At 36.2% G+C, this 16490-nt stretch overlaps 1 protein-coding gene across 5 annotated transcripts in view; it reads right to left on the reverse strand.

Annotated features, from left to right (window-relative positions):
• Window positions 1-16490, reverse strand: part of MAPK14 (mitogen-activated protein kinase 14) — a 75502-nt gene that overhangs the window by 20474 nt on the left and 38538 nt on the right. For all 5 annotated transcript variants that reach the window (XR_005056026.2, XM_036998409.2, XM_036998408.2 and 2 more), the window contains exons 4-8: window positions 7495-7606; window positions 6714-6743; window positions 6336-6383; window positions 5060-5174; window positions 4425-4496 (exon numbers count right to left, since the gene is read on the reverse strand). Coding sequence is in view for 4 of the 5 variants with exons in the window: in XM_036998409.2 (XP_036854304.1) it covers window positions 4425-4496; window positions 5060-5174; window positions 6336-6383; window positions 6714-6743; window positions 7495-7606 (377 nt within the window). In the remaining variant the exon portion in view is untranslated. The remainder of the gene's footprint in view (window positions 1-4424; window positions 4497-5059; window positions 5175-6335; window positions 6384-6713; window positions 6744-7494; window positions 7607-16490) is intronic.

Below are 16490 nucleotides of genomic sequence, written 5' to 3' on the forward strand. Positions count from 1 at the left end.
CCTTTGACAGGACTGCCAAACCCATTCAATGGGGAAAGCACAATCTCTTCAACAAATGGTACTGAGACAACTGGATTTCCACACATGCAAAAGAATAAAGTTGGACCCATAACCTTATATCATATATAAAAATTAATTCAAAATGGATCAAAGATATAAAATAAGAGATACAAAAGTAAGAGATATAAAACTCTTAGTAGAAAATACAGTGAAGCTTCATGACCTTGCATTTGGTAATACATTTTTAGATATAACACCAAAAGTATGAGCAAAAAATGAAAAAAATAGATAAATTGGAACTTCCTCAAACTTAAAACTTTTGAACAAAATTAAAACTTTTGTGTATTATAGGACATTGTCAATAAAGTGAAGACAGCTCAAAGAATGGGAGAAAATATCTACAAATCATATATCTAATGAAAGTTTAGTAGCCATAATATATAAAGAACTCCTAAAACTCAACAGAAAAAAGACAACTCTACTAAAAAGATGGGTAAGGGACCCGAACAGATATTTCTCCAAAAAGATCTACTAATGGCCAGTAAACACAGGAAAAGATGCTCAACATTATTGGTCATTAGGGAAATGCAAATCAAAACCAGGAAGAGACACCACTTACATCTATGAGAATGGCTATGAGGAAAGAAAGAAAGAAAAGAACAAGTGTTGGTGAAGATATGGAGAAATTGCTCATACATCACTGCTGGGTATGTAAAATGGCACAGGTGCTGTGGAAAACAGTTTAGCAGGTCCTCACAAAGCTAAACATAGAATTACCATATGACCCAACAATTCCACTTCTAGATATATATCGGAAAGAACTGAAAGTAGGGACTCTAACAGACATTTGTATGTTAATGCCCATTATAGCCAAAGGGGGAAACAACCCAAGTGTCTATGAACAGATGAATGGGTGTGGCATAAACATACAATGAAATAGTATTCAGCCACAAAAACGAATGGAGCTCTGACCCATGCTACAATATGGATGACCCTTGAAAACATTATGCAAAGTGAAATAATCCTGACACAAAAGGTCAAACATTATGTTTGGGGATTAAATATCCACATATATCAAGTATCTAAAAAAAGCAAATTCATAGAAACAAAGTATGAAGGAAGTAACCAGAGGCTGTGGAAGGAAAGAATGGGGAGTTATTGTTTAATGGGTACAGAGTTACTGGTTCTAATAAAAACATTTTGGAAATACATAGTGGTGATGCTTGTTAAACTTTGTGAATGTAATTAGTGCCATTGGATTGTATACTTAAAAATGATTAGAACGGTAAATCTTATGTATATTTTACCACACAAAAAAGTTAAAATGGCAAATTTTATGTTAATATAATTTTACCATAAAAAGATTTTAAATTCAGTTCCTAAGTTTCACTAGACACATTTTAAGTGCTCAATAGTTACCTATCACCATAGTGGACAGCACAGATATAAAACATTTGCAACACCACAGAAAGTTCTATTAGATAATTCTTATCTAGAAGCTAAAACCACCAATTCTAAATGCAAGATAATAAATAAATTAGGAAAACAGAGAGAAAAGTATGCACTAAAATAAAGAACATACTCTACAGGCTGCCTCAATATTCAGCTGCATTTGAAAATCATAAATAAGCTGTAGCTTCATGCTTCCATGGCAAAGGAAGAGTGTGTGGGGCCAATACATTCTCCCAAGGTTTTAAGAAGAGGAGTTCTAGGAATTCAGTGAATAAGCAACAAACAGAATATTGGAAAGAAACTGGCCTAAGTCCCCTATGATAGCTTTGGATCTATCTTCCCCTGGGTCTCGGTTTCCTAATCTATAAAAACCAGGTATTTGAGATGTTTTCTAATGTCTTTTTAGGCCTCCAAGTGAATAATTCTAGTTTCATAACTTTCTGGTATCACTGGTACCTTTTAAAAAAATGAGGAAAGACCACTAACTGAATAACTTTCTCAGAATCAGCCCAAAAGTTTTTAGTAAAATTCACCTGAGTTAACCTGTAGTTGTGCTCAACAATGGTTTACACGCTAGAATGAACTAGGGCCTTAAAAGATACCAAAGCCTGTGCTTTGACCCACACCTATTGAAGTGGAGTCTCTGGGGTGGTGGCCAGGCATTCGGAGTCTTTAAAAGCTCCCCAAAGTATTCTGATGCACAAAGAGGGTTAAAAATCACTATGCTAGAATATAAGCGATTGTACACTTCAAGCAAGAAAAAGGAACAGAAAATATTTTCATGTCTCCTTGTCAGAAAACCAAATCTACATCCACACAGATGGCAACTGACAAGATAGGGGTTACGTATATTACAAATACAAATTCTCTAACTGTGACTTCTACAATCCAGGAGAACATCTGTTTGACAAAGAGCCACGTAGGAAAAAAAACACTGTCTTACTAAAATACGAATTTTGAAATGAATTCCAATGTATTAAAGTAGGAAACCCACAGTGAAAAGTTTAAAGGCTACATTCCCTATCTAAAGCTCATAGAAGGAAAGATGCATAAAAGGGAAGACTTTACAAGTTGAAAGTTAGCCATCTAAAAGGGTCAAGCCATCAGGGAGTGGGCCTGTCTGTGAGATAGGACCATTAAGGGTACAACTGCTTTGAAACCTTTTACTGCCTGCTAAGGGGATCCATTCTTTACTACCTGTCACAAAATCAAAATAAAACAAAAAATTAACCTTCAGTGATTCATAGATAAACAATAAAGTGGTATGGTGAAGGGAAAATCAGTTTCCCAAAAGTCACTAATGAAGATGGCTACTGTTCCCCTGGCAGGCTCTGTTCTAAGAACTGTCCAGATATTACCTCACTAAATGCTCGTAACCACATTGTGAGGTATGTACTATTATCAGCATTTTATGGTTAAGGAAACCAAGAGGCAGAGGTTAGAATACTTGCTCAAAGTCACACAGCTGGAAGTAAAAGAGGTAGGATCTACACCCAGAAAGTCTGGTGCCAGAGCATGTGTTCTTAATCAGTATGCTCTGCTGTCTGACTCTCTACACGGCTCTGAGTGTCTATGACTGAAGGCAAATGGAGATACAGATATAAAGAAGTAGAAAGGAAGGGAGAAACAGAAATGCATCAGAGCAGTGTGCTTGGGAGGACAGACTGAGGGACGGGACTCTGGGATATGCACCTGAGAAAAAGGGGAATTACAAATCTTCCCTAATCCTTTTAGCTTGGACTATAATGTATATACCAAATTTTTAGGAAATAGATATAAGGTGGATGAAGCAAAGGGCAAAAGAGAAACACTGGGTATTAACCTAACTTAAAAGATGAGGATAAAGAGCAGTAAGGGGAGCTAAGTATAGACACACTGAATTCTGTATCAATCCTGAGGGAAATAAACAGAATTTCCTGAGGGACAGAAGTTTTTCAGCTCATTAGGCAAGTACATTTTCTCTAGCAGAAGACAGAGTATGTGGACAGATAACATGAACATCACAGTCACTATAGAGGTATATCTCAAACTCTAAGCAAGTAACATTCTGGTTTAAAATTCAGTGACTTTGCTGAGGTGCGGGGCTCAAACAGCTTTTAGGTCTCTATGCCTGACAGAACACAGGAGACATCTCAAAAGCCCCAACAAAATCCATGGAAGGCTAGTCAAGAGAATTTCACAAAAATCCTCACACCTAATTCTGGACATGGATTTCAACATTCTTTCTCACCAAAACATCTTCCCCATGAAGAGCTGATGGGAGTTCTAACAAACCACACTGGGATGATGACATTACTAAACCATGAAACAGGCATGCAGCAGATGGGAAAGGAGCTAAAACAAAGGGGCAAGTGGTAAACCATAAACTAGGCAGTGACTCTGGAAGTGAAAGGTTTGGCTGCAATCTGCAACAGAAACAAAGCTGTGCTGGGGAAAAAAAGCACACCACAGGTGACCTTATCATTTCTTGTTTTTATTATTTATTGTTAAAATAACACACACAATGAGAGTTAGCAGGTGTATCAGTACAGGGATCAAATATAGCCTTTTAATACATAAGCCAAACATAAAAGCAAGCTACTCCTGATTGATAAATGGGTATCTTGTGCTTGCTAAATGTTTGTACAAGCTGACTAAACCAGTCACTGAGATCTAGAGCTTCTCATGAATGCCCTCAGGTGGCAGAACTGCTGTGGGGCAGTTAATGTAACAAGAGACTTGCTGAAAAAGATGACATATGAAAGATTTAAAAGGTTTTCCAGCTAACGAGGAATTCTTCCAACTCACAAAAGTCAATCAAGTCCAAGGCAAAGCAAGACACTCAGCAAGAGGGTAGATCTCATAATGCGTATCTGGACTATACAAGCAAGTAACTGAGAGCCTTTCCTAGAGATATGTAAAGTAATAAATACACTTCTTTGAGCACTGACATACAGGTAAGTAACAAGAATCCAAAACTTTTTAAAGGATACGGTCTGTACCAGGAAACAATGTTCTTCCAGTCAACAGCTCGGCCATTATGCATCCCACTGACCAAATATCAACTGGCAAAAATAAAGAGAAATGAAAGAACATACAATGTCACTATTACCACACCTGGCCACAAATGAAACTAAATGGGGTGAAATACCCAAGTTAACATTTAAGACATCTGAGGTTCAACAGCCATATTCAGTTTTAAGGAAATAAGACCTTTGCCCCACTAAAGGGCTTCATCGGTGAGATAAGTCAAAACATAGTTAAGGTAAGAGAAATAAGCTGTTCACAAAGGGGCAAAAGTTTCTTTTTGTTAGAAATGGTGGATTCTTCCAAGTAATACTAAGAAGATTATGAATCCATTGTCTTCAGGTAGAAGTACTTAGAGAATATGATGAAAATCTAAATAAAGAAAAACCCAATTGCTAAATCACAAAGTTTGAAAGCTATGTATAAAAACCCTACCTTCCCCATCTGAAAAACTGAAATAGTTTTTATTTGTGGACTGTAAAAGGATGACTGAGGGAAGAAAAGATGTTTCCTTCCACTCCTACCATTTCCACTCCTGAGAAACCAAAATACATTCAACATTGTATTAATAAGGCTCTCAATAACCAATAAAAGCAATAACCTGTCTGGTTGTAATGCATCCAATTCAGCATGATCTCAGGAGCCCTGTACCACCTAGTGGCCACGTAGCCTGTCATTTCATCATCTGTGTGTCGAGCCAGTCCAAAATCCAAGATCTAAGGGAGAAAAAGGAAAATCAGGTTCTTAAGCAGTCAAATTCCTAAGACTTGTAAAACAGGAGAGAAAAAACTCTAGTGCCTTATAAAAAGGGAGAAAAATAAAGCACTTTCATATTTCCTGGCCCAAGCTTACAATGCATGGTAAACATTAACAAGAACTTTAAAACATGAAATTACAAAAAGCAAAACAAAATTGCCACTCATAGGTATTTACTTGAGAGCAATGAAATCATACACTTACACAAAGGCTTGAACCTGAACATTCACAGCTTCATATAGCTCCAAACTGGAACGGAAACAAATGCTATCGATGGGTGGATGGATAAACCAATTGTGGTATATTCATAAAATGGATACTATTCAGCAATAAAAAGGAATGAACTATTGACATACATACTGCATATGGATCAAAAATATTATAATAACCAAAAGTCAGACAGACATACATACACACACACAAATACTGTATGATTCCATTTACATGAAACTCCAGAAAAGATAAACCCACTCTATAGTGTCAGAAAGCAGATCAGTGGTTGTCTGAAGATAGAATTCAGGTTATCAGGGTGGGGACTGCCTAGGAAGGGGTGGGTGCAAGGGAAACCTCCTGAAGTAATGAAAATGTTCTTTACCATAATTGCGTTGGTGGTTAAATATATGTTTGTCAAATGTACACTTAAAATGGTGCATTGTAGTGTATACAAATTATTATTCCAAAAAATGGAGTAAAAAATAAAATGAAACAAAAATTCCAGAGCTTTCTCTTTATAGACAATTAATTTATCTCTGATTTGAATTATTTTGAATGAGTGGGTCTGTCATTTTTCTCTTAGGAACCTACAAATAATTATCTCTTCAGGATTGCTTACTTGATATTCACATTACAGTTTTCCTTTATTATAACCAATATATTAAATTTCTAATTTAACTTTATTTTAGAATGAAAACAACACACCTGATGCCACCTTCACTGTCACTTAAACTAAAGCTTACTAAGTCTATGCTTTAAATTTCAAAGTCTGATATTCCTAAAGACAATATGAATTTTCAGATAAAAAGTCATGGCTTATAAACCCACTCCCTATATAAATTTGCCTGGTTAGTCAAATATATAATTACAAGGTGAGACGAACAATTACCACTACCTCTTCATCTTACCTTCAGCTCACAGTCTTCATTCACAGCTAGATTACTAGGTTTTAGGTCCTAGGGAACAAGTACAGAGAGGACAGGATCAACTTTATGACGCATGGTGAATTGTCTCCCTAAAGTTGATGATGAAGATCCAAACATAAAAGTTAAGACTTCATCCAGCTATAAAAACACAATCTCCATTCTATAGTCACTATCTAGTCCTAATTAGCCTTAAATAGGTAAAAACAACACATCTTTTTTCTTTAGTCCACTACAAACAGAAAAAAGTTGCAATCTTTCAAAGGCTGAACTAGATTTAGATTAGGACCTTGTCTAAATGTCAGTCTTCCCCCCATCACCTACCAGCTTGCCAAATAATTTAATAAAAATTACAGAACATACCCTGTGAATTATGTCAGCTGAATGTATATACTGTGAAAGAGAAAAAAAATCAGTTAAATGAAAAACTTATCTCGAACCTCCTCCTGTCACATTATATGACATATATGAAGTATATTTTCATGAATCAGTAAGAACTGCTAATAATAACAGTGCTATTAGAAATCAGAGCAAGTAATAATCAGTAGTCTGTACATTTATTATAGTTGTGATTTCCATACCATAACTTAGAGAGCTGGAGTAAGAGTGAAATTGAGTTTTCAACCTATTTTCTGGTAGGTGCTCTGAAGCTCAGTAAGGACTCCAAGCTGTTATATATCAAAGGTGGTTTAATAAATTTTAAATCAGTGCTTACTGCCCTTCCCACAAATAAATTAGCTTCAATGAGGATGTTTTCAAAGTTTCAACATGATACTGACCACATAATTAGATTATATCAAGAAATTATTATTACTGTTTAGATGTAGTAATAAAAAGTCCTTAACTGTCAGGCATACATACTGAAGTATCTATGGGTAGAATATGATGTGTAGACTTGCCTTAAAATAATCCAGGGCTTGAGGAATACAAAAGAAACAAGATTGGCCATGTGTTGGTAACTGTGGTCACTGTGTAAACATAGGGGCTCATTACACTATGACTGTACTTGTAATTTTGTGAGTGTTTGAAATTTTCCCAAAGTTTATTTTTTTTGCCCTCTTAAAAATTTTTTCCTTAAGCCCTAAATGGAAGGGATAAAGCAAGAAGGAGAATTCACTCCTCAAAATTACTAACAACACTGTACCTTGAGGCCTCGGAGAATTTGGTAAATAAGAAACTGAACATGGTCATCTGTAAGCTTCTGACACTTCACAATGTTGTTCAGATCTGCCCCCATGAGATGGGTCACCAAATACCTAGAAATTAATGGAGAGTTACACAATAATCCAGAACCCCTAAGAAAGCTCTTAATCTTCAGAAGACTTCTGAAAGATTTTAAGAAAAGGCCACCCATTAAGTACCATAGCAACAGTTAAAAGCTTAACTACTCATGGGGGGCTCACTATCAACACTGCTCTTTTCACTTTACCACCTACCATCAACTTTTCTAACATTCTTTATACTCATTCCTACTTGACGTATCTTTTCCTAAGTTCTCTAAAGAAAAAGGGGAAAAAGCAAAGATGGAGATTAGAATGATGTATGTGTTATTATCAGTTTTCTTTAAAATGTCACTATTGCATGAGAAATACAGTACAACTAAACTAAATGCATAGCCATAAAAACATTGCATTGTTAAATTCACCACTACATTTCACCTTACTATAAACCCTCCAAGTTGTAGGTTCTAAAATAGAAGTATCTTTAAATTTTCAAATTATGATTCTCATTTGTTTTCAGGGATGACTTATTAATCCTGTCTTTACATGGTAAGATTAGGGAATGATTAATACATTCAAGTCCAACAAGTTCACCACAGGTATTCTAGATGCAATGCCTTACTCACTCATTACTCTATTACACAGCTTTGGGAACAGAAAAACCAGATTAGTACTGAACAGCATGAATTTCTAAAAATTAGCTTAGGTTTTATTTACTATGTAAGAATCATCATCCATTCCTGAGACTGAATAATAATGTGTACCAGTTTGAACTACAAGGAATGCTGATTTCATTTTTTAAATCTATTAACCTAGTTCATGAGAATATATGTGTATGACCTCTCTTTATATACACATGCTTTATTAATTATTATCTTTCCTCAAAGAGGAACTGAATTTTTTTTGTTTCATAATTTCCCTATTGGGCTGACATGGTCAGTTCCCAATTTCAGGAAGATCACTAGGACTTAGCTTAGATGTATGTATCCTTAAGAAAAGATTTAAGCCTTTCATATTTTAAAAACCTTTGTGTTTATATTGCCTTGAGGAAATGTTGGACTCTAAATGTAATTTAAGAGTAAACTGGACTTTTTGAAATGTTTACATAAAGGTAATTGTGATTTAAGAGATGCTCTAAGCTCAACATAACTAAAGGCGATTAGTGCTTATTCCATGCCAAGCACTGCTTATTATGCCCATGCCTCATGTACTCTTCCCACCAACTCTATAAAGTAAGTCCCATTAGCATTCTTATTTCATTGATGAGGGAACAGACAAAACAAGGACATGTAACTTGCTCAAGGTTAAAAGGACAGTTATGTCAGGGGTAGAACACCAATCTATTTGATTTCAGAGACCATGATCTTAATCATAGCACACACTGCCTCCACATTTGTCCAGTTGACAAAGAAGTTAAATCAAGAGAATGATCCTTTAAAAAAGTTTTATAAATGTGACAATAACCAGGAAAATGGTATCTCCAAGTAATTTCCTTAACAATTCTCAACATTTACTATCGAAGTTAATCTTTAACTAATGAAGAAGAAAGCTGACAAAAACAACAATATTCCATCCTAATAACAGTCACTGTCTTTTTAACCCAAAATTGACAAGTAATCTGATAAATATGAGAATGTTGTGAATAACTGGTTAATATTTTAAAATCAGGAAGCCCCCCAGAAAATCTAGGACAGTGGTTGCCATATTCATAACATCAATTATGACAAACTGCAAGACTCAGGTGTAAGAATAGAAATAGGTTAGCATAAGCATAGCCATCTTAAAGGCCTAGAAGCCATTTTCTGAGTATGTGACTTAGAAAGAAAAACTGGAACTGGGTAAGGCCTTGAAAAACAAGTTAATCATGAGCACCGGGTGGTGGGCAGCTGTGACCCTTGGTCAGCTAACCTTGGTCAGTAAATCTTACATACCAAGCTTATCGTGCAGAACCTCCCTAACCATTGAGGAGTAGTCTTACCCTGCCCTTGCTTAACCCCAGGATATATGTCTTGCAAGAATAATGTATAGTTATAGAAAATTGCTATGAGTTAAGTGCTTTGAAATTGCTATATAAACCCTTGGCTCTGAGTGCTCGGGGTCCTTGTTGAGACCCACTGCATCGGGCTGACTTGGACCCCAACTAGTTGGCTGAATAAAGACTTTGCTTGAATTTACATCTCTATGCCTGTGTAGTTTGTTCTCTGGGGAAGCCTCGGAAGCCTGCACCCTAACACAGGATAAAGAAGAGAGAATCCAATTTCTGTCTTATAAAAGACTGCTTTCCAAATAATGACATTTTATGACATTGAATAGTAAGGACCATTCTCTCAACTTTTAAAAATAATTTCAAGGAGAAAAGGCAAATAAAGGAAACATTGTTCTGGATGATTCTACATAAAATCTATCTTAATTTGTCTTGAAATAAAACTTAAAAATCTTAACTTTCTGATATGTCTGTACATATGTCACAAAGGTGTTGGCAGTATTACCAATGCCACCATAGTAATTTCAAGTATAACTATTGTATTTAAATGTTTACCAGTGACTTATGAAATCCCATAGAGCCAGAAGGCCACTGACTACATAGTCTGAGAGAGAGCATGCTTTTAATTACAACACTCTACCATTGTGTAATGCCCCTCAAACCCCCTCCCCAATAGAGACCACATCCATTTTACAACTAAAATTTCCAGACAGAAGGTGAGACTATCAAAACATTATGCAAGCATATAAGATAACCAGTCTATAAGGTGATAACTATCAAGCACTGCTGGGCTACAATTAAATCAACTGAAAAGCATTATTCACGGAAGAAATTATTTGCAGGAACTAACATAATCACTATATGTTGTTTCCAAGAAGCCCAAATACCAATTCATGACAACCAATTGTCATATTCTAACTCATCAGATATAGAAATGTTTCCAAAATAAATCTCACAACACTGGCCAAAAAGCAAGCATCATACAAAGTTACTGGATGTTTATGGGAAGAGATACCAACTTTTAAAGTAGTGAACAAGGGAATGGGAGTAAACTGTAGATGAGCACATTTTAAGCATGTCAATTCCAAATAGAACATTAATGGGCAACCACATAATTTCTACAGTATTTATCTCTGGAAAGCAAATTTAATTACATTTTAGTAAAGACATGCCTACTATTGTCAGTGTTCATAACACCTCAAATAAACTGATGAAGGTTTGATTTGAGAACACTTGGAAAGCTATCTAGTTCTCCCACCTTTAAAAGGAATTAAGTAGGACTTTATTAGGCTAAAGGCTGAAAAGATGATTTCATGGCCTCGTATAAATCTCGTTTTCTACACTTCTTGTGATGATGGGCTCCTCTTAAATTTTATCAAACTATAAAGAGCTGCGCTGAGAAATCACCATTTCTCAATGATGTAAGTTAAATGCACAAGCAAAAAGGCAAAACTACAATAATGGTTGTCAGTATGCTAGATGGCACCCTATTCTAGAGCTTCATTCACTAAGCACTTCTTTGACAGCACCCGACTGCCAAACTCCTTTCTTTTTTAATGTGTAATACAATTTGGAAGAACCTACTGATAAAAGAACCTCTTCTTATGTATAGATTGGCACCTCTACTATTGTCAACCCGTTTTGATAACACAATTGTCAAAAAGGCAAAAAGCATTTCCATATTTAAACCAAGTGTTTAAAATAATCACAGGGATTGACAATTTATAATCACAAGCCTCTGAAATACATCCAATGATCTTTGGGACTGACTCACTGTCATCTGTTATCAACACAGCAGCAGACAGTGATTCTTTAAAAATAAAAATCAGATCAGGTCACCCCTCTACTCAAAAGCCTTCTCATTTCATTTAGACTAAAGACAAAAGTCCCTTCAATGGCCAATTAAGCCAAAATAGTCTAATATCCTGTCCCCAAATACCTCTCTGACTTCACTGCCTTCTCCCGCTTGCGCCCATCAGCTCCACGGACTGACATCCTTACTGCTCCAGCCACACAGGCCCCCTTACTGCAATTCCAATACAGCATGCAGCCTTCTGCCTCAGGACCTCTGCACTGGCTGTTCCAGAAGGCTGGAATGCTCTTCCCCCAGATTTCCATGGGTCTAATTCCTCTATTCCTTTAAATTTTTGCTCAAGAAATTCACCTTCTAAATTAAGCCTATCTTTACCACCCCATTAAAATTGCATCTCACCCGCTGCCCTCTCACCCTATTCTCCCTTCCTTCCCTGTTCTATCTTGTCTTTTTGTCCATAGCATTTTCACCTACTAACATACTATCTAATTTCCTTTTTTATATGCTCATTGTTCATTGTTAACTACATGTAGTCAAGGAGGACAGGGTCCTTTTTTGTTCCCTGTAGTATCTAAAATGCCTAGAACACTGTCTGGTGGATAGCAGGCACTTCGTTACTACTGAGTTGAATTGAATGACCCAGGACAACAACTCATGGCATTACTAGTAAGACCAGGCAAGGGTCCGGGTTTAATGTGAGGGCAAGGGCAAGATTGAAGTTCAGAGTTACGGCGAGGTTTGGGTGATGTCGATGGTGACAGTGAGGGGTTGGGTTCAGTTTGCAGGATTCATGCCAAAGATTTTGCCTGGTAGGCAGACCAGACTATTCTAATGTAAAGGGGAAAAGCACCATTCAGCAGCCAGCTAGGCAGCTTAGCTTATTTCACAATAAACAACTCACCTCATTTGAAGTAAAGATTACTGAAGGGTGCCCTCTGAGTTACCTGCAGCAACCAAACCAGACCCAGCATCTACCACACGGTCTACATTACAGGATAAGAACAAGAAGCTAGTCAAAAGAGAATGCCTTGGGCATGTTCTCAGACAACTAGATCATCCACGAGTTATAAACATGACAGCACAAAGCTATTCATTCATTCAATCTCTCTATCAACAAATATTTATTGTTGAGCACTGGGGATGCAACAGTGGAAAAGATATAGAATTTGTATTTAGTTAAATATAAAATCATAATAGAGCATGATTAGAGCTATAAAAGGGAACATCAAGGTGCTAGATAACACAAGGAGATGGCTCCAACCCAGACTTGGGGAGGAGTTAATTAGGGTAAGATTTCTTGAAGGAATCAAACTCTAAGCTAGAAATTTAGGCCTTTTTACCTTTCTAAAGTCAGCTCATCTGAGAAAAAGGGGGCATCTTCTAGGTCATGTCAGAAGAAAACTGAATGATATTTTCTTAAAGGATGTGTAATTTATTTAGATTTTTTAATGTGAGTCAGTGAAAACATCTACAAGGAACTTCACACCCCATTTGGGCACACCTCTCTGCTAGGAAATAAACTGCACAATGTAACTGCTCATAGAGTTATAACTCATTCATCTTCCTCCCGGACTGCTTCTCTTCCTGTGTTACCTATCTTGAGCATTGAGCGTATTTTTAAAGAATAAAAGTATGTCTGTAAGTCCAAACAATTGGCCTGAGTATTTCTCTCAGTGATGGAGGAAAGCATTATTTCCTAACGGATAATGCATATTAGCTAAATTAGGAAAACAACTCGCCTCTGCCACAAAAATAAATAAATCAGCACTTATGAAATACAATTTTTATCCAAGTACAAAAGAAATATCAATGGTTATCTACTCCTTTAACATTCTCCATTGCATACAAATCTCTTTTTCTGTACACTTTCCTTAATTTCTTTGACTATCTGGTATCAATTTCAACCTCTACACCCCATCCATATTTATTTGTTTCTTCAGATACAGTTATTATCTTCTTTAGAAGCTTTCCTCCACTAAGTTTCTCTCACATTCTGAGATCACTTAATACCCTGTAAGTTGCTTAGACATTACATATTTGACTTGATCCTTTAGTTGTTTTAGGTATTTATGCTTCATCTCATTCACGATACCCCATGCAACTGAAAGGCCTTTAGTGTTAACATCTGACACAGGACCTGTCATAGCATTTGCCCAGTAAGAAGGCTTAGAAGACTTTGAAATAATAATCATAGCCCTGGAGCAAGAGAAATATAAGTAAAAATGGTCTTAGAACCAAAATACCTGGGATGTATGCACTTTTATATGTGGTAATATACAATTTGGTTCATCTCTCTCAACATTAGTGTCCTCAACTGAAAACTTCTAAGTACCAAAAGACTCAACAAGGAAAAAAACAAACTTTCTACTCTAATCAAGTTAGAAGGAGAAGAAAGACAATAACAGATATATGATGGTAAAATTTGCTAAGAACAAGTAGGATAATGAGCAGACACTGACAGTGGGGTAGTGTTTCAGCTATGGTGGTTCGGGAAAAAGAGCTTCTGATGCAGAGACCTTTGAGTATGGTTCTGAAGGAGCCAGGCATGTGGATGAGGGTGGGCAGTGTTCCAGACCAACATGAGAAACCAGTGCAGAGGTCCTCCCGGAAATGTGGATGTCTGTGTTCAAGGAAACACAAAGAGGCCAGAGTGGCTGGAATGGAGAGAGTGAGTGGAAAGGCTGTTAGATGAGGTCAGAGAGGGCACAGGAGCAAATTGTGTTAAGATCTTTCAGAACTCACCACACAAAATTTTGTTTCACCATTGAAATTCTTCTTCTCTCCCATTAAGAGTCTCAACTCTATCATCAGGGAAGGGATCGTGTCTTATTTATTGTTATGTTCCCCACAGACCAGTACTGTGCTTAAGCCTAGGATGGGTATTCAAATATTTGAATATTCAATATAATATTCAAGTAAATATTCAAACATAACCTGAATCAAATCAGATTAAAATGGAAACCCAGAGACTCCCTTTACCTATTCAATGTGTTCAGCAGTTTTCATAATGATACAAAAGGCTAAATGTACTGGTTGAACCGTCATTATGAGTAAGTAGAAGACTAAGCTAGGTGATTATCTGCCCATTGGCTTTCACTAAAACAATGGTTGCTGACCGACCTACTGTGGTGTTCTGCTAGATGACAGCAGAATCTTTAAAACCCCACTTCTATTTCCCTCTACGTGAACTAAGCAAAGATAAGGAACTCGGGGGTAAGAAACCTGGAATGGGAAGTTGTAGAATAAGGAGAAAAGTGGCAGAAAATAGTAGGGAGAGACCATTTTCTGCTTAGTCCATGACAATTCAAATTTTCCTTAAATTTGAGGAAATAGTTCCTACTAAGATTGCTAAACTTGATCAGAGAAACACTATAGTTTAGAGAAGGTAGCACGACGTTGCATCTTACTCTAAGAATTAGGTTCTAATACTGGATATTTAAAATTTTTTATTTCTATTGCTAAGAAATTATTTGCATATATGTGCACATGTATGCTACCTCCTGCCAAATATATACCATCAAGAAGCCAACAGAAATGTCCATATGATTTCTAATCATTTAAAATATCTAGATGTATCTTTACAAAATTTTGCCATCTGTAGAATCACATCATATGGCAGTCAAGAACTTGATGTACTCATCTTTTAACTCCACGTTTTCCAAATACTGTATGTTAGATTCAGTAACTGCACAATGCTCATAATGATCAAATTCACTACCTACTGTTCCTTTCTCAAAAGTATAGTCTTACAAATGAAGTATGCAGGATGACTATTAACGGATGAATTAAAGTTTTGAATTTTATGGTAAATGAAAAGTGCTAACTGAAGCATAAAGGCACAAATACATCATAAAGGCATGTAACACATGATTTAAAGCCAACTATAAATATGAACGGTAATTAGAGATTTTGTTAATTAGCACAGAAAATTCATTCTTAAATTCATTCTTAAAAAAAAGTTCAAAATAAGAGCCTGCTCTACACCTAGCAGCCTGTACAACCACTCTAGCCTTCAGCATGTCTGATTTGGCCAGAACAGTGGATTTTTACTTGTTTGCTTGTTTTGTTTTAATGTGAATTTGAATGCATTTAGGAAGTACAGGTATTCTGTTTTACTACGGATGCCACCATTCCCAGTTGTGTAACACTGAGCCTCATTTGTGTTTTCTGGCACTAAAGGCATTTAAATTTTTAAGTTTTGCAATTGCAGGTGAAGATGTTTGGTTTCTTATGCAAATTCTGAAATGGCTTTGGTAGACACTGAAATAGACATAGTCCAGAGCAAGCACTCATTTTTTTCAGTGATACAAACATCATAAGAAGTAAACAATGACACATTTTCCTAAAGGCAACCTTAGGTTCCTCATTCTATTTTCAGAGATTCTCTGGGACCGAAAACCTTCAGAAGTTAACCACCCCAATTTTCACCATTTAGGGAAATTAACAGGTGCCCAGAGTGGCAACGACTTGTCCAAGGTCATACAACCAGCTGGCAATTTGATTATGGAAGAGGTTTGAATTTATTTCCCCTAACATGATTTTTATTTAATCAAGGGAAAAAACTAGTATTTCTAATTATTCTGGGTCCACTCAGCAAGTATTCAACAAGTAGTACACTGAGTTTGCTCTGAAGAAATGAACTCAGTTCTTGTTTGTAAATAATCAGAACCCAAGTTACACACTGCTGTATGTCAATTATATCTCAATAAAGCTAGAAATAAATAAATAGTGACAGTTAAGTAGAAAGAACAGATTGCCGCTCAGCAGCCATGGTATTTGCTGAATGAATAAAGAAATAAATGCAACTTTAGTTCAATGGGTATGTTTGTAAGCAGTGGACCTTCAAATGGACAGAAGAGCCAAAGGCACTACTATGGATTAAAAAAAACTTTCAAATAGACAACTAATCTTAAATAAAATCTTTTCACATAGGAAAAACAGGTTCACAATTCATTTCCAAAATGCCTGATTAGCCAAAATACAGCAGTTGTCCAGGTCAGCAAAGCATTAATTCCTGTTAAATAAATCCACTCTTGTTATACCTAAAATTTCCTCAGACCTGATTCAAATTTTCCAAAGTAATTCACAAACACATTGCTTTTAGCGTTTCCTCTGCATTAGTT

This window comes from Manis javanica, chromosome 16 (assembly GCF_040802235.1).
Source record: "Manis javanica isolate MJ-LG chromosome 16, MJ_LKY, whole genome shotgun sequence".
NCBI classification, from domain to species: domain Eukaryota; kingdom Metazoa; phylum Chordata; class Mammalia; order Pholidota; family Manidae; genus Manis; species Manis javanica.